General features: G+C 44.7%; 1 protein-coding gene across 2 annotated transcripts in view; it reads left to right on the forward strand.

The window, feature by feature from the left end:
* Positions 1 to 6207, forward strand: part of Slc23a2 (solute carrier family 23 member 2) — a 123713-nt gene extending 117506 nt beyond the window's left edge. For both annotated transcript variants that reach the window (XM_070006825.1, XM_070006824.1), the window contains exon 16: positions 1479 to 6207. In XM_070006825.1, the coding sequence (XP_069862926.1) occupies positions 1479 to 1711 (233 nt within the window). In that variant the 3' untranslated portion in view covers positions 1712 to 6207. The remainder of the gene's footprint in view (positions 1 to 1478) is intronic.
* Positions 6208 to 23637: the final 17430 nt, after the last annotated feature.

Consider the following 23637-nt stretch of genomic DNA (forward strand, 5'->3'; position numbering starts at 1 on the left):
GAGAAGGAGAAGGGAAAGGAAAAGAAAAGCAGGAAGAATAAATCGGTTTGAAGCCATTGTGATGAAAACTGTCTTGGAAAAAACGTGGTTTTTGTTAATAAGCTAGTTCCCTTGGGTTCCTTCTCCCCAGTTAGCCTTGCTCAGTCCCTACAGTGTGGCTTTCCTGGACTTATTCACACAGTCCTGAGCTGCTGGTCATAGCCTTTGGTATTTTCCTCTGGGAGCCCTGGTCTTCCAATGAGTTATTCCCAAGCTGAGCTTCCAGCTGACTAAGCAGAGGATAGTGGGCAGAGGCTGAGATCAGCAAGGCCATGATCAGTGATAGGAGGTGGGTCAGATGGGGAGGTGAAGATGCAGTCCAGCATCTGTCAGCCTCATTGATGGTGCACTCCATGCTGTGCTAGGTGAAGGACTAGGCTGGAGTGTGGCCCCACCTTGAAGTCCTCCAAGCTGCTGTGTGTCTCAGCACAGATAGCAAAGTGCTGCCTTCAAGAAGGGGTGGTAGCCGGGTGCTGGTGGCTCACACCTGTAATCCTAGCTACACAGGAGGCTGAGATCTGAGGATCGAGCTGGGGCAGAAAAGTCCATCAGTCTCTTATCTCCAATAAACCACTAGAAAACTGGAAGTGGCACTGTGGCTCAAGCGGTAGAACGCTCACCTTGAACTGAAGAGTGTAAGGACAGTGCCCAAGCCCAGAGTTCAAGCCCCATGACCGACCAAAAAAAAAAAAAAAGAAGGGGTGGTGTAATTCCTTCTGCCTGATGTGTCTTTCTCCAGCATTGTGGTTGAGGCATTTTCTTTTTGGAAGTGGCTTTGTTTTAAAGGACAGATCTTCATAAGCCAAGTGCAGTAAGTAGTACAAGCCTATAATCTCAGCACTTAGGAGGCAGAGGCAGAGAATCAAGTTCAGTGGTGGTCTGGCTACACAGTAGCATCCTGTCTCAAAAAATCAAGAACAAGAACATCTGCTCTCCTGCCTGCAGACTGATGAGCCAAGCACCCGAAGGTCAAGTGTGTGCAGTGACAGGCTGGTGAAGGCCATAATAAAAGCTGGGCCTGTTTCACAAGTTCAAATTTGATGGACTTGGGGGTTGGGGTTGGGGTTTTTTTGCACCCAATTTGAGGGACACATTTGTTAAATAGAATGCTCAACAGCCAGTTAGGAGAGTAATGTGGTGACTTAGGAAGGCCTGACCTTGAGGGCCACATATTATGGGTCTCCTAGAAGGTCAGGGAGGATGGGAAGTCATTCAGAAACAACTTGGATGGGGAACAGGAGGGGTGGAGGAATCTCCAGCTTCTAGTCTGAGCACTTAGAGAGTTTCTCAGGTGTTCCTTGTCATCCTGCAGAGAGGGTAAGGATGTGTAGTGTATGTGCACAGAGGGTGGGTGTGTATATGCACAGAGAATAAGGGTCTTATTCCTCTTAGAAAACTGTTAAAATAAACATTTCTTTGTTTTGGATGTTGTGTGACAGGTACCCCGGAAGAAAGAGGAATACGGAAATGGAAGAAGGGCGTGGGCAAAGGGAACAAGTCTCTTGATGGCATGGAATCCTACAACTTGCCATTTGGCATGAACATTATTAAAAAATACAGATGCTTCAGCTACCTACCTATCAGCCCAACCTTTTTAGGCTACACATGGAAAGGCTTCGGAAAGGGTGAGAACAGCCGGAGTTCAGACGAAGACTCCCAGGCCACCGTATAGCCTTAGCTGTGCCCTGTGGCTCAGCCACAGTGAGGCATGTATCTGTAGTCCCTTGCTGAGTAATGAGAAGTAAAATATCTGTTTGTATATTTCCATTTACATCCTGCACCCCAGAGCTAAAACAGGTTGCACATCCCTTTTCTGTTGTGGCTAGTGATTGTGTCTAAATATGGTGTCTCACTTGTTTTCCTTATTTAAGCCCTGATCCCTTGTCCTTTGACAGTGTCCATTGCTGGCCATGGTCACTGAACTTGAAGTCCTCTGGATCCTTCCTTTTCAGTCCCTTTCTATTACCCAGTGCTAGCGTTCCTGATAAGCCACCTCTGGGATCCAGGCCCACTTTCTCTTCGCTTAACCTCAGTCCATGTCTGCAGAGATCTCTGGCCAAGGGGCACAACTCCCTGATCTAGTGTGATTCTGTTGTTCCTGATTGTCCTATAAGGTCAGTGCAGATACTGTTGAATGGGGTTCTCTTTAGGGGATTGAAGAGTAAGGGAAAGGACCCGGAGCCAATAGGATTCTCCACTTCTTTCTCTCCCTGCCTCCCTGCCCCCTCTGGGCCAGCACATTCATATTGGCCTCTCTTAGTGGCTGAGACACCTTATTTGACCTTTCTCGCTACTGGCTGGTGTGACACACACACAGACACAGGCACCAGTCAGGTTAGTGTTGGTGTCTTGGTTCTGTTGTCATGTCGTGTGCGTCTATAATTACAAGGTTTTATTCAAACTATTTAATGTTATTGACTATAGCAGATTTTTTCGAAATCAGTGTTTTTTTCCATGTGATCCTTTTCCCTTGTATCCCTATTACTTGTCTCCCAACTCCCCATCTCCCCCTTAAGAAAAGAACCAGCATTTGTAAAGCTGTGGACACCATCAGGGAAGTTTGTTGTATCGGCTCTTGAAGGCCAGTAAACCATTATTGTGGTTGTGTTTTGTATTGCTTGATACCATGAAAGTGTAAATACTGTAATGCCTAATCTATTTATCAAAACTGACTACTGGACCAGAGCCCAGAAACCATGGGTATCAAGTTACACATGAATGTGTTTTGTGAAGAAGGGAAGCTAGGACAAGTAACAAAATGGGGCCGCCCGCCATATTGAATGGCCCATCATCCTGGTAAAGTCATGTCTCCCATTCTTCTGTGGCAGAAGACATGGCAAAGAGACTCTCTGTAGGAAGTCATGTTGCATGCCCGCTGGAGCTTGATTTCACCAACTACCTGCCTTTTCGGTTGTTGCAGACGATAGTGAGAAAAACAGCTTGCGGGCACTCTATTTAGCTAACTTATAACACTAAATTCTTTCTGACAAAATGACTTCTCTTGAATTTGGTTCGAAACTTTGCCACCAAAGGAAAAGCCTGCTTCATAAGGCTGTGCCTCTTACCTGCTGGCTGACCTGGCTGATGGAGCATTGGGTGGCAGCAGGTGTTCCTGTCTCTCCCAGCAGGATGTGGTTCTCAGGCCGCCTGGTGTCACTGGGTGCTTTCCTGTCCCCAGGCTGCCTTTACTTCACATTGCCAGGTCATTGGTGAGTCACTATGGTCCCCTTGACTCCTGAAGTCTTGGGCTTCAAGAACACCTCAGAGCCACTCCTGTTTTGCCAAAATTTTATTTCAGATTAACTAAAGAACTTAGGTTCTAAATTACATTTAATTTGTGTGTATTTTAAATGTATATTCAATGCACAGTTACTTTAGAAGCACACTGGTTAATGGTTTCCAACCTTCTTACCTTGATAAGATCGATAGTTCTCCTGCAGCCCTGAATTGCTACCATTTCCTTGTGTCTGCTCAGGATCTTGAGTTTCTCTGCTCTGAAAAAAACAGGGAAAACTGCTAAATGTCCCAGAGATTGGCAGGATTCTAGCTTTCTAAGGTGAGCAGAAGGAACACAGATACCCAAAGAAAAAGCATTAGAACTGCTGAATATGGTGGTCTACACCTGTGACCTTAGCACTTAGGAAGCAAAAACAAGATTATTATGAGTTTGAGGCCACCCTGGGCTAATTAGCCAATTCTAGTTTGGCCTGTGCTCTAAGACCCTGTCCCAACAAAACAAAACAAAAAGCATCAGTACTATTGATAATTTAGGCCCAAGTTCCCTTCAACCTAATATGACCAGGCATCTTTCCTCCTGGGCGGTCTGTGTACCTAGAATGTGGGCCTCTGATTTCTAGAAAGCTTTTCCCTTTAGAATCCTTTTTTGGGGCGCCATATTTTATCATGAGGCTCCAATTCTGTTCATCTTGGGAAATGGCCTTGGCTAGCGTCCGCATAAAGGAAATCCTGCAATCCGTGGAAATAGTCCTCTCATTGGAAAAAGGATTTTTGCCCTTCTTGCTCCTTTGGAATCAACTATTGATATTCTATCCCAGGAGGAGGAAAGAGAAGGGAGGTGGGAGAAAAAAGAGCAGCCTGAGCATATGGACCTCACTGAATCTGGTCCCTTCTGTATAGCGTTGAGCAAATTGAGTTTCCTAACCAATGAATCTTGCATGTGCAACATTTACTCCCACAAGCCATCTTAGGAAGTCATCCTCGCTCTACCAAGTATACTACCGAATGGAAGCCTATCATTGAACATAGAAGAATACTTGAGTCCAAGCATACACCTGACTGGGAGGTCTACTTCTGAGAGGAAGGGTTTGGTGGTCTGTACTTGATGCATTCCCTGTCCATATTGTTGGCTTGTGCCTTGCTTTGACAGGAGGCCATTATGAAATATTCCAAATATGAATGTGATTGTAGGACAACTCCATTTCTGTTTGTCAGTGACCACCTACCCACTGTCTCCACCTGCTTAGTCCCTAAGAAAGCCTTGTGTTCACTATGAAAATCAGAAAGTGTTAACAAGGGCAGGGGATGGGGGGGAGATACCACTGCAGGTTCAGAGTAATGAAAAATGGCTAAATGAGTTTCATTGGGAAATGAATGAAAAAACAAATGATTTTCAGTCTCCTTAGGAAATTCAAGTTAGCTTCATGAGTACATTTATTTACAGAACCTTCCTTAAGAGGGGTTCCAGTGTTCACTTTTAGATTCTTAGGATTGATCCAGGCAAGAGAAGTGGCTTTTCCAGGCCAGCTAAAATAAAGCATCGTGAGTCCCATGGTTTCCCATTTCGTGGTAACAAATTCACATGCAGGAATTGCTTTATATTGTAGAATACTGACTTTTATGATGACAACTTGGTTTATGCATGAATATTGCAGTATTTCCATATAGTAAAATAACATTTCTGCCCAGGATAATAGTCAGTTTTCCAGGGGGGGGAATGATATAATTTTCATGACAATGTCATGTGCTGATAGGATTTCTCCATTGATGAATCTCTAGTATGTGTGGATACTTTATTTACCCATATGTATATTTTATGATCGTGAGCTAAATTGTTAATTATTTCATTCGTGTCCATAGTCTGATATCAATACAAGTCTAGCCTTTAGTAATCAGTGCCACAAGAGTGGCCAGGCCAGACAGAAGATGAGTCAGGAGTGGTGGCCGAAGTCTCATCCCAGACCTTGTGTGGATGGAGGAGAGGCAGCATCCTGAAGGTGGCTATGCTTGGTCTATATTCTCAACCCCAGGCTTGGCATGGCTTGGAGTGAGGGCCTGTTCTCCCAGATATCATTGCATGCCAGCTATGCATACCCAGCCACAAGCACCGTACAGGTTCCTTTGCAGCTCCTGCACCTGAGCAATTTCAGAGCTCTGGTCCACAGAGAGCCTCCCTTTCTTCAGAGAAGAGGCTGGGCTTTCATAGGCTACTTGTCCTTCAGTCCCCTATCGCCTTAGGATGTGGACACAGAATAGGACATCCCCACCCTCTACTCCTCTTGCAGTCAGAACCTCAGTAGTACAAGAAGGCTGCCCGTCTTTGCCAGTGTTCGCCTTCCACCCGTGGATCCCCAAAGTATATGAGCACTGAGGGTCTGTCCCTCTTGAGCAGCCTCATGAACATTCCCATCCTTCCTTTCAGGTTATTGTTGACTGTGCCTCATCGCTTCCATATCCCGCCACCTTCCCATTTCTGTATGTGTTTGCAGGCACTTAGGATGCCCTTGCCAGTGCCACTCTCTGACTTCACAGTTCATGAAGACCCTTCTCTCTGTGTTCCTAACTTCCTTTGCTTTGACACATTAATACATTTCTGACTGTTCTTAAAACAGTGGAGATGCCTCTTTTTCTTGAGTTTTTGTGACTGACCCTGCCTATACACGTTCCTGGAGTTCTGTTTGTTTTTGTTTTTATTTTGCGTACTGAGGGTTATTCGGGGGTAGGGTTGTTTTTTGAGATGTGTAATTCTTTTATGGAGTTTTTAAAAAGAATTTTCATATTGTTTTTTCTAACATGGCTTCATTAAACGTTTAAGTATTTTAAAAATAATGTAATATTTGGACCAGATGTTGTGAATAATAGTAGAGATAAAGCTATTTTATTCTGTATTTTTAAAACTGTTCCGTACAAATAAAAGCTCTCCTGGACACAGTTTTGTTGTTCACATGCCTCCTTCTTTGTCTGATCTCATCACATAGGGGAGGGAAATAAGCAAATAAGAAATTCAGTTAGCCAGACACTGGTGGCTCATGCCTATAATCCTAGCTACTCAGGAAGCTGAGAGCTGAGGATGGTGATTGGAAGCCAGCCAGGGCAGATAGGTCTCCTTGAGACTCTTACCTCCAATGAACCACTTTAAAAATGGAAGTGGTATTATGGCTCAAGTGGTAGAGCACTAGCCCTGAGCACAAAGAGGCTCAGGGACAGCACTCCGGCCCTGAGTTCAAGCCCTACAATGGGCAAAAAAAAAAAAAAAAAATCAGTTGTACAAGTTCATAGGCATTTTTGTCAGGTATTGAAGATATGAACGTGAAAGCTGGGATGGTGAGCATAGTAAGCATGCCTTCTGAGAACCCGATATCTCAAAGTGTTTGGGAGGTTTTCCTAGCAATTATCTAAATCACAAACCTCTTGATCACTTTAGTACAGTTTTTTTTTAAGATTTGTGAGATTTTTTTTTCCAGTATAATTTATTGTTATTAAGGTGTTATACAGAAGAGTTGGTATTTTACAATTTAGGTAATGTATATGAAATTTTATTACGTGTGTGTGTGTGTGTGTGTGTGTGTGTGTGTGTGTGTGTGTGTGTGTGTGTGTGTGTGTGTGTGTGTGTGTGTGTGTGTATGTACACGTGTGCCAGGCCAATCCTGGGGCCTGAACTAAGGGCCTGAGCACTATTGCTAAGCTTTTTTGCTCAAGGCTAGCTAGCATGATCACTTGAGCCACAGTACTGCTTCCAATTTGTTTAGGTGGATAATTGTAGCTAAGAGTCTCTAGACTTCCCTACCAGGTTGGCTTCAAACTGTGATCCTCAGATCTCAGTCTCCTGAACAGCTAAGAATACAGGTGTGAACTACCAGCACCTGGTTTATTACATTTTCATTAGTGCCTATTAGTTATACAAAGAGGTCTCCTTATGATACATGTATACCAATGTACTGTGATCAGATTCACTCCTCTATTACTCTTTCTCATTACTCCTCCTTTTTTTATTGTTTTTTGTTTGTTTGTTTGTTTTGTACCAGTCCTTGGGCTTGAACTTGGGCATTGTCCCTTAGGCTTTTTTGCTCAAGGCTTGGGCTTTACTACTTGAGTCATAGCTCCATTTCCAGCTCTTTTTTTTCTTTTTTCTTTTTTCTTTTTGTGGTTAATTGGAGAGAAGAGTCTGTCAGACTTTTCCTATCCAGGCTGGCTTCCAAATGTCATCCTCAGATTTCAGCCTTCTGAGTAGCTAAGATTACTGGTGTGAGCCACTGGCCATGGCTACTCTTCCTCTTTTTATAAATAACTTCATTATTGTAGTTCCCTTCAGTACAGTTTAAGATACTGTATTTTTGGTCACTTTCAGACATATACAACAAAGAGAATAGCATGTGACCATCCTCTCTAGTTTAACATGATGGAGCCATGGCCAGTCATTTCAAATCCATTACCCTACTTTTCTTCTCTGTTGTTTGGGAGTAAAGCCCAGAAACACTACTTTATCTACAGGTATTTCAGTAGTTAGAACTAAAAGATAGTCCTTTTTAAAAAAAAAAAAAAAGAGGGGCTGGGGGTTTAGCCCAGTGGAAGGGCCTCCCGCCCCACGTGCACAAGGCCCTGGGTTCAGTCCTCAGCCCTGGGGAAAAAAAAAAAAAGATTAGCCCAATACAATGAATAAAACTACCAGTAGTTTTCACAAGTCAAACATCTGGCCAGAGTTCTTAGTCATCTGATAAATTTTGAAATAGAATCCACACAAGGTCTCCATTTTGCCATTGGCAATAACTATCTTCTGTCCTATTATGTTTCTGGGTCTCTCTTGCTTTCTTTCTTGCAGCTTACTTGTTGCCCAAGGGGCTCAGAACTTTGAGAGAGCCACGCAGACACAGCAGACATATACCCAGAACTTGATGAGCACCTGGGATATATGTGGGTGGTAGCTCAGCCTCCTCCACAAATGAGACCCAGCTGTGTACATACATGTGGTTCAGTGGATAGGGTGATGGGCAAGAGGCGTGGCTACATTCAGTGCCAGATGTTGAAGGAATGAAGCAGAAAGAAACAATTACTATTTTAAGATTCTCCTCCTCCCTCCCCCCCAATCCTTCCACTGTCCCTGAGTTCTTCAGCTCAAGGCTAGCACTTACTGCTTGAGCCACAGCGCCACTTCCAGTTTTCTGGTGGTTAATTGGAGATACAAGTATCACAGATTTTCCTGCCTGGGCTGAACCTTCAGATCTCAGCCTCCTGAGTAGCTAGGATTACAGGCATGAGCGACCGGTACCCATCTTCTGTTGGTGTTTTGAGACTATGAAACTATTGTATTTATTGTGACAAATCAATACAAAGATGTGCAAAGTGAAATAGATATGTATATAATTTGTTAATTTATACTTTTGGTGCTAGTCCTGAGGCTTGAACTCAGTACCTGGTGCTATCCCTGAGCCTCTTTTGCTCAAGAATAGCTCTACTGGGCTGGGAAGGTGGCTCAATGGTAGAGCGCTTGCCTTGCATGCCTGAGGCCCTGGGTTCAATTCCTCAGCACCACATAAGCAAAAAGAAAAAAAAGCCAGAAGTGACGCTGTGGCTCAGGTGGTAGAGCGCTAGCCTTGAGCTGAAGAGCTGAGGGATATTGCCCAGGCCCAGAGTTCAGGCCCCACGACCGGACCCAAGAAAAAAAATAGCTCTACTGCTATTTCATCTACAGCTCTATATTGAGCTTTTATACCCTTATTCTATGTACTCTTATCTCCAATAAGAGAGACTTTCCTGCCTGGATTAACTGAACCACAATCCTCAGATCTCAGCCTCCCAAGTAGCTAGGATTACAGGTATAAAAAGTACTCTTCTCCCCAAATGATTCTACCCTGCAGTACCCATTACTTCCACTTGATGGGTCCTTTCACAGTGCTCTTGATCAGCAAGGGTACCATCCTAAGTGACATAGAGTTATTCCTGCCTATTTGTTTTCACTGAAGCAAAGGAGTAGCATAAGCAGTTGCGTTTGGAAGGTGGGAGCAGGCGCCAGGCACCTCTGAGGCTGCACTTGTCCCCATCCCTCATCTGCTACATGGCGTTGCCAGCATGAGCCCCGTCAGGCTGCCCAGCTCTCCTCTGTGTAAGATCCACACGCAGTTCTCAGATGTGTGCACTGGCATCTCCCATGAGTCACTGCAGATGAGTGAAAGACACACAGGTTATAGTGTGTCCCAGGTTCCCATTTACCCTTGTTTTCCACCTACCCTCCCCTGAGCTTTACATCTGCCTTTGCATCCCAGGCTCCCAGGCCCTTCCATAGGTTTATCACTTCTTTCCCCTAGGCATTTTTTTTTCCCCCTGAACTCCCAATGATCTTCCTGCAGATGGGTAATTACATTCTCTGGAGAGTCATTTCAAGACCTTCCATCCATTCCATCCCTGCTAGCCAGGCTCTGGGGAGGAAGAGGTTAAGTTTGTTGGAAGAGTTGGACAGCTCGGGCCTGTTCTCAATCAGGGCGCAGCAGGAAGGCGTGGGGAAGTCTCCATAGCGAAGTGATTCGGTAGAGCGTGGGAGAGAACATACTGATCATTCATCTCTGTGCATGCATGGAGGAGGGCTGGTGGGCTCTGGGCAGGAGACAAGAGGCGGTCAAAGTCTCCAAGCGAAGCCCTGTGAGTTGGATTTGTAACTGGAGAAATTTGGCCAGCGCTTCTGAGGGTCAGCATCTCAGGACTGGCTGGAAGAGGCCCATGGGCCGTCCGGCTGGCTGTGCTGTCCTGCTCACCCCTCCTTGGCGTCTTCCTGAGGCTTCTTGGCCCAGAAAGCATGTGTGTCCTCCAAGAAACTTCTCCCAGCTGGCTCCTTTCAAACAGTTTTTGCAGCCTCTGTGAGAGGGAGGTGATGTGGGCTCCCCCTACCTCACCCCTCTGGCCCACACCCGCATCAGCCTTGCAGTTTGAACCACATTCACACATAGAGGAAGGTGCACAATGTCCTGATCACCACAGGAAGCAGGGGACTGGACTTGTTTCTTGGCTGCTTAAGTGGAACATAAAACATCTCTCATTCCCCCACCTTTTGTTCCCACCATGCTGTCTCTGCCTGATTTTGACTCCCATGAACTTGCTGCTCTCTCCGCTCAGAGCATTCTTCCCATTCCTACTAACCCAAAGACTCAAGCTAGGTGCCACTTCATCCCAAAGGTCACTTCCTGTACATCTCACCCTGTCTGTCTAGGGCTTCCAAGATGACACTGTACCACACATGAAACTTTAAAAAAAAATACATCATCTCCAGTGTTTTTGTGTTTTTTTTTTCCTAATGTTGGTCCTGAAGCTTGAACTCACAGCCTTGTACTCTCGATTGACCTTTTCTGTTCAAGTCTAGCACTCTACCACTTGAACCACAGCTCTACTTCTGTATTTTTGTTGGTGAAATTGGAAGTAAAAGTCTCATAGACTTTTCTTCCTGGATTGGCTTTGAACCATGATCCTCAGATCACAGCTTCTGGAAGTTTGAGCCACTAATGCCCTGATTAACCTCTACTCTGAACCCTCATTCAGCTAATTAAAAAGACGAAAAGGGGGGCTGGGAAGGTGGCTCAGTGGTAGAGCACTTGCCTTGCATGCTCAAGGCCCTGGGTTCGATTCCTCAGCACCATATAAGCAAAAAGAAAAAAAAGCCGGAAGTGGCTCTGTGGCTCAAGTGCTTGAGCGCTCTCGCCTTGAGCTGAAGAGCTGAGGGACAGCGTCCAGGCCCAGAGTTCAGGCCCCACGACCGGACCAAAAAAAAAAAAAAAAGAAGAAGAAAAAGAAAAAACCATGACAGGCAATTTCTGGCGAATATGGTCATTGCAGGTGAAAATTCAGTTAATTCTGAAATTTTCCTTCTTACTTACCCTGCCCCCTAGATCTCATCTCCACTGAGGGATGGGTGGGCTTATGGAACATCTTGGCAGTTGAAATGAGGAGTATCTCTGGCCCTGGGTGTGTGGTGTGCTTGTCTTGTGGTCATTATCCTTCCGTGCTGACTCTCCACAAGATGTCTGAGCGCCCCTCTGATCCCCAGCATGGCCTAGACATAATCTTTCCATGGATCCTCTTCTCCCAACTGTGAGATACTATTGGGTCCCTTGGCTTGTTCCACTTGGTGCCCATACTCTTGTGTGGTAGGGAAAGTTGGCTGCTCTCCCACAACTCTCTAAGGATACCCAGGGCAGCCCCCTGCCTTGAGTACCAGACTACTCCAGATGATAGACAAGATGTAGACACAGTTCTCTACTTTCATACCCCACATGGATCTGAAGACTGAGGGTCTTATCGTTCATTCTCATCCTTTGGATGCACCCCTAGAGAGAAGGAGCACACTAGACATCATCTCAAGATCCTTACCAGCATCCAAGGAACTTGCTCTGCCATTAAGTTTGATTCTCCCTGTCTTTCCTTCTTTTCCTGGTCCATGGAGTCTCCTTTACTTTCCAACTACTTTTTAACTAACTCCTATGAACACATGAGGGGAAAAAAATAAGCCATACAATGCAAAAAGGCACTCATTTTTACCCACTATGTTTCATCTACTATTTCTTAGGACATAATTAATTGATGTTCCACTAAGAGCAATGACCAAATCCATTTGTTCCTGCTTCCTCCACTTAACTTTGGTTGGTTATTGCTACTAATAGTTCTATTGCTTTATTTCTCCGTAGGGACACTGTGAGAGTGTGGAGGAGACAAATCTTTGTCCAAGACAGTTGAATACTTCACAGTTTGCTCTGTATCTTTGGTCCAAATGATGTCAGCACTGCTTCAGCCCTCAGGCCACCAAAGATGCACATGTCCCTGGCCAAAGATACTTGTAGAAATTCAAACGTATTTGTCTTTTTAAGAGCTGAGTCATTTACTTTAAACAAATCTTTTCATTCCCTTCTTATAAAATATGAGGAAATGGGTACATTTAACAAATTCTTGCTTTCATTGTTTTTTTTTTTCTTTTATTGGTCTTGTTTTGTTTGGGTTTTGTTTTGACAGTACTTGGTTTGAACAGAGGGTTTCAGACTCTTGTTTAGCTGGCTTGCTCAGTTGGTAACTTACCACTTGAACCATACTCACAGCATGGCTTTTGCTTGTTTTGGAGATTGACTCAATCTCCTGGACTTTTTTTTTTTTTGGGGGGGGGGTCCGGTCGTGGGGCCTGAACTCTGGGCCTGGGCAGTGTCCCTCAGCTCTTCAGTTCAAGGCTAGCGTTCTACCACTTGAGCCACAGAACTATTTACAGGTTTTTTCTTTTTGTTTATGTGGTGCTGAGGAATCGAACCCAGGGCCTCATGCATGCAAGGCAAGCGCTCTACCACTGAGCCACCTTCCCAGCCCCTGGACTTTTTTTTTTAAACCAAGGCTGTCCTTAAACTCTGATCCTCCAGATCTCAGGCTTCTGGGTATCTCTGATAGGTGTGAACCTTGAGCTCCTAGCTTTCTAGTGGTACTGGGGCCTCAGACTAGCTTGGCAAGTGCTCTACCATCTGAGTCTCAACCACAACCCTGTTTCATTGTTTTCTTTCTATTATGTCTACATTATAACATACACTTTCCATATTTATAACATGTATATTTTATTTTGTAACCATAACCCCAGTAGTTGTTTTAAATTTTAGCCCCAAACATAAACATAAACCCCAAGCATGGGCTAGAAGTGTGGCTTAGTGGTAGAGTGCTTGCCTAGCATGCATGAAGCCCTGGGTTCCATTCCTCAGTACCACATAAACAGAAAAGGCTAGAAGTGGCACTGTGGCTCAAATGGTAGAATGCTAGTCCTGAGGGACAGTGCCTAGGCCCTGAATTCAAGCCCCAGAGTATATATATATTCATATATATTCTTTTTGGGTTTTTTGGGGGGGGTCCAGTCGTGGGGCCTGAACTCTGGGCCTGGGTGCTGTCCCTCAGCTCTTCAGCTCAAGGCTAGCACTCTACCACTTGAGCCACAGCGCCACTTTCGGCTTTTTTTTTTCTTTTTGCTTATGTGGTGCTGGGGAATCAAACCCAGGGCCTCATGCATGCAAGGCAAGCGCTCTACCACTGAGCTATCTTCCCAGCCCCTATTCATATATATTCTTTTTGTTATATTGTTGAATTCATGAAAGAAATCCTTGGTCAATTTTTTCTTTTTTCTTTTCTTTTTTTGGTCCGGTCGTGGGGCCTGAACTCTGGGCCTGGGCGCTGTCCCTCAGCTCTTCAGCTCAAGACTAGCGCTCTACCACTTGAGCCACAGCGCCATTTCTGGCTTTTTTCTTTTTTCTTATGTGGTGCTGAGGAATCGAACCCAGGGCCTCATGCATGCAAAGCAAGTGCTCTACCACTTAGCCATCTTCCCAGCCCCCCTTGGTCAAAATTTTTATCCATCTGAGACATGGTCTTTCTCAAGTATTAATATGGTTAATATGAGGCTCTCTCTGGCTCATAGGAAAGCTTGAACAACTCAGATGAATGTGTGTGTGAGAGTGTGTGTGTGTGTGTGTGTGTGTGTGTGTGTGTGTAGCAGGAAGTGTATTTTTTACTTTTCCTATGCCACACAGACAAGCCACTAACCTCTCACAGACTTTTCTTCATTCTGTGGCTTTCTTCTCTGTCTATACATTTTTATTTTATACTGAGCATGGCCCTACCACTCCTTGGTATAAGAGAGGCTCAGGAACTCTCTCTATCCTCTCCCCTGTCCCCCCTCCGTCTCTCTCTCTCTCTCTCTCTCTCTCTCTCTCTCTCTCTCTCTCTCTCTCTCTCTCTCTCTCTCCCTCTCCCTCCCCCTCTCCCTCTGACAGCTGTTAATACTTAAGCATGTTATCTCATCACAGAAATATATATATATAAATATATATATATATATATTTACTTTTTTACTACACTATAATGTAGGGCTTTGTCTCCAAGTGTTGCAAACAATTCTGGCATGGTGATGTCCATTAAATGTCTACTGAATGAATCAGTGAATAACAACGACAGAAAAATGGGGTGTGGGAGAGGAGAGGAGAGCAAGGACTCTGGTTCACAGCTTGACCCAGGGTAGGTGGGCATCTGAGGTGATGTTCACACTGCCTCCAGGACCCAGTCCTAGACACAGTAACCCTGACCATCTCTGCCCCACCCCAGGACTTAGCAGCCACCAGCCTAGGGTCCAGGTGTTAGTCTAAGCTAGCTACCTGAACTGAGGCTCAGCGGCCATCCTCTCCCTTCACTGGACCTAGCTATGCAGAAGGCAGGGTTGGGGGGGGGGAAGGGGGGAGAAAGAGACTCAAGACAGGTGTCAAGGTTCACACCCCACCTCTGGCTTTGATCTTGAGCGAGTTCTCTACCAATTTGTACTTCAGTTTCCCATGAGTAAAGCAAGACTAATAGTAGTAGTGCCACCTCTCAGGTTTGGATGAGGAGTAATGAGTTAATACTTACAATGCAATGTGATTTGATTGGCCTTTCCCCTCATGTCTAGGTGCTACTCTGTGAATGCTCACGTAGGTCCCAGTGTGAGTTCTCAGCACATGCCTGCCAAATTTATTTCTTCATTAATCAGACAGGTGTTGAAGCCTCACAGGGTGGCAGGTGGAGAGGGAGACACCATCCTGACCCTGAGGCTGGCTATTTTTTTGGTGGATGCATTCACTGTACAGGGCATTCACTTGCCCCAGGCTTCAGAGCCTGAGAAGGCATGAAGAGCAGCAGAGGAATAAGGGAAGGGCTTCGCAAATTGTGTTAGTTGGACCAAGTTGCTCAGGAGAAGCAATGAGTACTATGTTGGACGGTTCTTTTACTTTGGTTGTATGCGTTTTCACTTATTTATTTTTGCCGGTTCTGGGGCTTGAACTCTGGGCCTGGGTGCTGTCTGTGAGTCTCTGTGTGCTCAAGGTTAGTGCTCTACCACAGTTGAGCCACAGCACCACTTTTAGCTTTTTCTGAGCAGTTTATTGAAGGTAAATGTCTCATAGACTTTGCTGCCTGGGCTGGCTTCGAACCATGACTGTTAGGAGAAAGGAAGGAAACAGGCGGGACTTGATCTTCCACAGGCGAGAACTGTTTATTGAGATAGAGCAGCGAGGGGTACAGCCTTCCCATGGGCTTGGAGATTGTGCAAGGAAGTGGGATAGGAGTTGGGCTTTTATTGTGTCTAAGCAAGGAGGCAGGGGTTAATGAAAAAGCCATTAGGTCTAGGGAGGTGGGGTGGGGGAGCTTTTTGATTGCACCCACAATGGAATATTTACAGCCAGGCTTGGGTGGATTGCCCTGCCTATGTTAGGTAGTCTTTGGTGGCTTGCCTAACTCTGTATGTACGTAGGAAAACATGGGGGTGGGGTGTCAATCCTTCAATGAATAGCTAGGATTACAGGCATGAGCCACTGGTGCCCAGACTTTAGTTGTCTATTTAAAGTCAGAGGTCAAAGGGTAGAGGGCACTAGTGGAGGTTGCATAGCTGGGTAAAGTCTTCCTAGACCACCCACCCTTGTCACTGCTACTGAGGAAATAGTTGAGTATGGAAGGGAGATAATGATATCCCAGAGATACAGGAAGGTATGAGAAAATAGTGGTTCACGGAACCCACTGCTGGAGCCTCTCAAACATGCTCAGGGGCTAGGGGGAGAGGGAGAAGGACCCTCAAGCTTAAGCTTAGCCCTGGTTGTTAAGAGGTGCCAACAGGTGGCAGATGACAGGCCATGCCAGCAGAGATCCCAAATGCTCCTCCCTTCCCCTGCCCCTGGTCCTAATGAGTGGTTGCCTGCTAACCCCATTCACATCCTGCTTCCCACCTCCAAAGGCTCATCATTATTGGCACCAAGAGACTGCACGAGTTGACTGTGGGGCAGGAGCTTGAAGGGAATGTAGACACAGGATCAAGGTCACCATGTGGGGAGACGTAGAAACAGATAAGAAGATACTATAACTGGGTGCCAGTGGCTCACGCGTCATTGTAGCTACTCAGGAGGCTGAGATCTGAGGATTGCAGTTCAAAGTTAGCCCAGGAAGACAAGTCAATGAGAATCTTATCTTCAATGAACCACCAGAAAAACCAGAACTAGTGCAGTGGCTCAAAGTGGTAGAGTGTTAGCCTTGAGCAAAAAGCTCAAGGACAGTGCCCAGGTCTGAATCCATGCTCCAAAAATGACAGAAAAAAAATACTACACAACCCAGGGAGGGACCAAGAAAGGTAGAGAAGCTGAGACAAGACTGTGGAATATAAACAAAGCCCATCTTAGACCTAACTTTCTTGCATTCTTTCCAGGAGTTCTGCAAGAGATTTTAGTTCTTTAAAATTATTATTATTATTATTATCATTATCATTATCATTATTATTTTACTTAGCTCACATTCTTGCAACCAAATAATTATAAGATTTGGTAGTTTTTTGTGTGTACCAGAGCTGTGACTTGAATTCAGGGCTGCCTCTTAGTATTTCCATTCAAGGCTGGTGCTCTACCACTTGAGTCACAGCTACATGTCTGGCTCTTTGCTGGTTAGTTGTAGATAAGAGTCTCATGGATTTGACTGCCCAGGGTGGCTTGGAACCACTATCCTCAGAGTTCAGCCTACTGAGTAGCTAGGATTACAGATGTAAGCCATCAGCTGGTAATTTGATTACGTTAAGTCCCTACTTCTAAACCCACCAAACACATTGTTACGTGAGATACTGCTTAATAGGTCTTTTGGATTTAATGCTTCCTATTTCTCTTCTTTTGAAATCATGCCCACTATCAATGCCTTATTAATAACTATTGATATAATGTTAATTGGGTATTTAATTGGTATGAAGACAGTATGGATTCATTCACAAAAAGAAAATGGTGGAATGTAACCCTAGGATTAAGAAAACTTGAATGGATTCCTAGGAAAACTCTATGAAGTTTTCTGTTAATTTGGAACTGTTCAGTTACCAAACCATTTATAATAAACACTTCGTTTAATACAGCGACTGTTTAGAGTTCAGCTTTGAGGCTCACTATAAAATACTTTTTGTGAAAAGAGACATATTTGGTAGGAAATGAAAAGTCTAGGTGATGCACTTCAAATCCTTTGCTTTTCCTCATTCTTACCAGCCCATGTTTGTTTTTTAACTGGAACAGGAAACACCTAGTTAGGTCTCTCAACTGGGGCCTATTATTTCCCAGAGCTTTAATCTACGCTTCAGTCTCTAAGGGTGATTCCAGACACTGTCCCATATAAATATTTTAGATACTTAAGACATTTCTTACTAGTGGATAAAGTAGACTCTTTTAATTAAGATACACCTTTCCCATGAAAGATAAACTTACAGGGGGCACTGACAAAAATCTTGTTACTCAAATTTCCCTGGGTCTCTCCTGTTCAAGAGAACAAATGAGGTCATATGAACAGATGGAAATCTAAATTTCACCCACTCATTCAGACTTGAGCCACTTTGACTATGCTGCTTTGGTTGGGTTCCCAGGGCACACGACCAGGTATATCACCTGAACTCATTAATAAATCCACTAAACAGACCTAAATATTATGTAGGCATGATTACAGTGTCTGGTGTACTATTTTTTGTTTGGTGTGTGTTAGTATTATGCTCACCTCTGGTCCTCAGCTCCACCCAGACTTGGGCCCCCCTCCCATTCCTGGAGTTCCCTCCATATAGTTGGCCCCTCCCTCTCTCTGCCCAGACCCACCTGAACTCCCATCTACCTCACTTCCTCTCCCCCAAACCCTCCTGCTCCCTGGATGGTGACAGAGGCCATGTGCTCCCTCTTGGGGGAGATATGGCTCCTCTAATAAAACTTATAATCATCTTTCTCCTGTGCCTGCCTGCCTCTGTGTGGTCCCCTGGGATGGATGTGTCTGATCCTCTTTCAATGTGTGTGTATGTTGGTATTGTGGCTTCAACTCAAGGCACTCAAAGCATCGGTGTGTGGGAGAGGGCAGGGAGGGAAGGTTGTGGGCCTGGGCACTGTCCCTGAGCTCTACTTTGGTTAAAGCACTCTACTACTTTGAGACACAGCATGTCTTCCAGTTTTCTGGTGGTTAATTAGGGATAAGGGTGTCACAGACTTTCCTGCCTGGTCAGGCTTTGAACTGAGATCCTCAGACCTCAGCCTCCCTGAGTAACTAGGATTGCAGGACATTAGCCACCAGTGCCTAGTAATCCCCAAGACTCTTATCTCCAATTAACCAGAAAAAAAATCCAGAAGTGGAGCTGTCACTCCAGTGATTGAGGACCAGCTTTGAGGGAAAAAGTTAAGGGACAAAGCCCAGGCCTTGTGGTTAAGCCCCAGTACTAGCACACACAGAAAGGAAAAGAAAGAAAGAAAGAAAGAAAGAAAGAAAGAAAGAAAGAAAGAAAGAAAGAAAGAAAGAAAGAAAGAAAGAAAGAAAGAAAGAAAGAAAGGAAGAAAGGAAGAAAGGAAGGAAGGAAGGAAGGAAGGAAGGGAGAAAGGAAGGAAGAGAGAAAGGAAGAGAAAAAGAGAAAGAGGAACAGAGGAAAGAAGGAAGGAAGGAAGCAAGCAAGGAAGGAAGGAAGCAAGGAAGGAAGGAAGGAGGACATGTATGGGATGGGAGACTTGGCTCATCTGGTAAACTGTCATCTGAGTGGAAAAAGGGCATGTGCACTAGAAAAGGAAGAGTTGCAGTCAGTCTAGCCAATAATCTATGTCTTTCTGTGTAATGTTGCTAATATACCAAGCCCTTGAATTAGAGAAGTTAATTGGCAGCATACTGGCCTCTTAAGTATTTACTTGGCTGGAGGATCCCCCAAGTATTATTGCTTGAACCTCAGAGTATCCCTGAGGTATACCTTTGAGCATTTAGAGGCCCTGAGTCTTTGCAGGAGCCCCTTCCATGTATCCAGGGAAACAGGTTCAGTGCAGAGGTGAGTGACACTTTCTTACCTCTAGTCGTCAACCAAAAGGCTATTACTGGGTCAGACTTACTTTCCTATTTCCTTAGACTGGAAATGATCTTTTTTCATCTCTCAAGCAAAAAATTCCAGCCAGCCCACATGCTAGTGTGCCAGGCACATCCAGATGTGGTTGGGTCTCAAGGGGGAGACCTTGTCTAGGCTTCCTTATTTATCACTTATCTTTCCTCTGTGTGTGTGTGTGTGTGTGTGTGTGTGTGTGTGTGTGTGTGTATTTGAGGCTTAAACTCAGGACCTGAGCACTGTCCCTGAGCTTTTTTACTCAATGCTAGTGAAGCCTGCTAGGCTAGGAAAAAATGAGGTATGGTCAGCTAATAGCAAATACAGGAGATACTACTTTATGTACTTCCCTTAATATTAAGGGAACAAAATTCATTTTGGGGGGCTGGGAAGGTGGCTCAGTGGTAGAGCGCTTGCCTTGCATGCATGAGATCCTGGGTTCGATTCCTCAGCACCACATAAGCAGAAAAAAAAAAGCTGGAAGTGGCGCTGTAGCTCAAGTGGTAGAGCGCTAGCCTTGAGTCGAAGAGCTGAGGGACAATGCCCAGGCCCAGAGTTCAGGCCCCACGACTGGACCCCAAAAAAGAAATCATTTTTGGGGAAATGAAGCAGGATAACTTATGGAAACAGGCCTGGTGTAGGCAACTCAGAAATATGTTACCTAAAACTTAGAAATGCTATCTTTGCTTCAAAGAGAGGCAACTGAATGAATTCTTTTTTTTTTTTTTTTTTGGTCAGTCGTGGGGCTTGAACTCTGGGCTTGGGCGCTGTCCCTGCGCTCTTTAGCTCAAGGCAAGTACTCTACCACTTGAGCCACAGCACCACTTCTGGTTTTCTGGTGGTTTATTGGAGATAAGAGTCTCATGGACTTTCCTGCCTGGGCTGGCTTTGAACCGTGGTCCTCTGATCTCAGCCTCCTGAGTAGCTAGGATTACAGGCGTGAGCCATCAGTGCCTGGCCTGAGTTCATTTTTTTTTTTTTTTTTTTTTTTTTTGTGGGTCGTGAGGCTTGAACTCTGGGCCTGGGCGCTGTCCCTCAGCTCTTCAGCTCAAGGCGAGCACTCTACCACTTGAGCTACAGCGCCACTTCCAGTTTTCTGGTGGCTTATTGGAGATAGGTCTCTCCTGCCCGGGCTGGCTTTGAACCGCGATCCTCAGATCTCAGCCTCCTGAGTAGCTAGGATTACAGGCGTGAGCCACCAGCACCCGGCTCTGAGTTCATTCTTAAGGGATACATTTCTTACACAAGAATTCACAACTGCCTGACAGGATGCCCAAAAATGTAGATAGCAGGATGTCTCCTTGTTTCAAGGATAAGGATCTGTTTTGTTTTATGGCAGGATGCATTCTTACCTGGATACTCAGAGAATAACACTAGGTGTAGTTAAAGTGAAGACAAAGCACCTAGCTGTGCATAACTTAAAGCCAGACCCCCTGCCTTTACCCTATAAATGCCCAACAGCCCAAGGAGTTGTGTATCTTTCTGGGTATCTCCTTGTCTGTGTCTGTGTCTTTGTGTCCCTATGAGAGCATCCACACTCTTCTAGAGTGTGCCCTGCCCTTCTGTTTGTCTGCTTTTTGTCTGTCTGTTTCCTTGCTTATTTACTCTGCCAAGTTTTCTTACCATTGTGACCTGTCCAGAAATTCTTATTCTGCAATTGAAGTCAAGAACCCTAAGTGAAGAGTTCCTATATTTAAAGGGGAGCTTCACTAACCCTCACCTCTGTTTGGTGACGCTAGCACTCTACCACTTTTTTTTTGGGGGGGGGTCGGTCATGGAGTTCAAACTCTGGGCTTGGGTGCTGTCCCTGAGCTCTTCAGCTCAAGGCGAGTGCTCTACCGCTTGAGCCACAGTGCCACTTCCAGTTTTCTGGTGGTTTATTAAAGATGAGAGTCTCACGGACTTTCCTGCCCTAGCTGGCTTTGAACCTTGATCCTCAGATCTCAGCCTCCTGAGTAGCTAGGATTACAGGCATGAGCCACCAGTGCCCGGCAGCTCACTCTACCACTTTTGAGCCGCAGAGCCACCTCCAATTTTCTGGTGGTTAATAGGAGATTAGAGTTTTGTAGATTTCCTGCCAGGCTGGCCCTGAACTGCAGTCCAAGGATCTCAACCTCCTGAGTAGCTAGGATTATAGGCATGAGTCACCAGTGCCAGGCCCTTTGTAGATTTTTAATTCCCGTCACACAGAGGGGAAATAAAACTCCCTACTATCTGTTTAGTAAATGAAGTCTTGTGTAATAGTTTAAACTCAGGGTTCTTCCAAGTTTTCTTCACCATAGATCCTTGGGGGAGGTTGTATCTAACTTTCTCTTTCAATGACATGAAAGGTCCTCCTTGCTCATAGTGGGGAAGAGAGAGCATCTTCTCTCCCCTACCACTTCTTCCCTTTTCCCAGAGCCCTCTGGGAACTGAGAAAGAGCAGGCTTTGGTCTTCCCTCCTGTCTCAGGGAACATGGGCGCCGAGGTGTGCCATCTAGAGGCAAGGACTGTCTCTCCAGATGGTATAGTAGGGAAATGAAAGAAATTGAAAAATTGTTCTTTTCTAGCCATGCTTCATGATTCCTCCCTCTGTGTGGCTAGGGAGAAGGAGGAAGTCAGCTCTGGGCCTCTGGGCTCATCTGTGGCTTTTTGGTCTCAGGCCTATGCTGTCCCATTAGGGCACCGTTAGTGACATGTGGCTACTGAGGACTTGAATTAAGGCCCCTGAGGAACCGAATTTCAATTTCTTTGTTCACAACTAAAATTAAAATACATATTTGTATTTTACATATTTATACATATTGATATTTGTGAAGCAGCAACGGAGAAACGTTGAAGTATGTCTGGAACACCTTGGGTCTATGAATCTTCTTTTTCAGCCAGGAGTTTTCTAAACTCTAACTACAGATGGAGCATTTTAAGTGATAGGTAATTGAACCTCAGTTGAGATGTATACAAGCGTAAATATACACTGGATTTCAGCCACAATATGGAAACAGGATGTGAAACATCTCATTAATAATTCCTTTATATTGATTACATGCTGAAATGATAATATTTTGGCCATACTAGGTTAAATAAAAATATTGATCTTAATTTCTGCTCTTTATTTTTGACTAGAAGGTTTAAAATTACACTTGTGCCCTCCCCCCCCCCTCTGTTGGAGATAAACCCAGAGCCTTGCTTCTATTAGGGAAGTGTTCTGCCACTGAGCTACCCCTGTTTTTATTGAAGAATTCCTTCTAGAGAACCCACACCTGCCTCTTTCCTGGGCCCTGAGCTTCCCTGTTCAGCTCCTGAGAGTGGAAGCCTGAGAAAAAAAACATAGGTTTAAAGGTATACTTTAATGCATCAATTTAGTATTCGCAAAATAGTATCTCCAATCCTGCTTTCAAGGATGTTGGTCCTGGGGCTTGAATTCAGGCCTCATCCTCTCACTTAGCTTTTTTGCTCATGGCTGGTCCTCTACCATGTGAACCACTCCTCCCATTTAGCATTTTTACTGGTTAATTGGAGATAGAATCTCAGATTTTTTTGCCTAACTGGCTTTAAACTATTACTTCAGATTTCAGCTTCCTGAATAGCTAGGATTACAGGCATGCGCAATTGTTGCCTGGCTTCTTGTGGTTTCTGTATGTGGAAACTAATGAATAGAAATCCTAGCATTCAAGAGGCACAGCATTCAGAGGCAGGATTCTGAATCTTAGACCATAGCTACATAACAACTTCCAACTCAGCTTGAGCTACACAGAGAGACTCTGCCTCAAAAACAAACAGAAACATAAAAAAAAAACCAAAGATGTTTATCAGTGTCTTGAATCAATCGACCAATACTTTAATACCATTTCTCCAAGATGGAGAAATATGAGACATAGGTTTGTTTTTTTTTAAATATTATCTTTAAGTAGTTATACAAAGAAGTTCCCATTCTACAAAAGAGCATATGAATACAACGTGTCTGACAACATTGTCACCCATTGCTCCTAATGGATTTGGTTTTAAATAGGGACTAGGGTCACTGTTTCTGACAGTCCTACTGGACAATGGAAGTCCATCCCTAGCCCCAGATGATTGGTCAAAAGGTGATCGTCTGAGAAAATATAAAGCAATGAGCTGCTCTCCCGGGAGACTAGATAGATACTAGGAACCTCTTAGCAGTACCTGGCAGCTGTTTTGAACAATGGAACATCAGGGATCTGTGATAGAGGTCCTGGCCACCTATTGTTATGTGGCTGGAATATATGGAAGGTCAATGTAGAAGAGAAGCAAGAACCCCTTACAGAGGCTTTCAGAGTTACTCAAACAAAGGCCTCTAGGTGCTAGATTTGCCTCTTACGGGAGCTCTCCCTGCAGTTCTGATAGAAAATACTAGGTCTTCAGAATATACTCACTCTCCTGAAGGTCCTCTTGTTACCTAAGGAGGGAAAACGCTTAATTAACATAGAGAGGACAGATTAATGCGAGAGGTTTGTGTTCACAGCTCAAGGAGAAAGAAGCAGTACTATTTATTT

This window comes from Dipodomys merriami, unplaced genomic scaffold (assembly GCF_024711535.1).
Source record: "Dipodomys merriami isolate MVZ:Mamm:240054 unplaced genomic scaffold, mDipMer1.0.p SCAF_7, whole genome shotgun sequence".
Lineage (NCBI taxonomy): Eukaryota > Metazoa > Chordata > Mammalia > Rodentia > Heteromyidae > Dipodomys > Dipodomys merriami.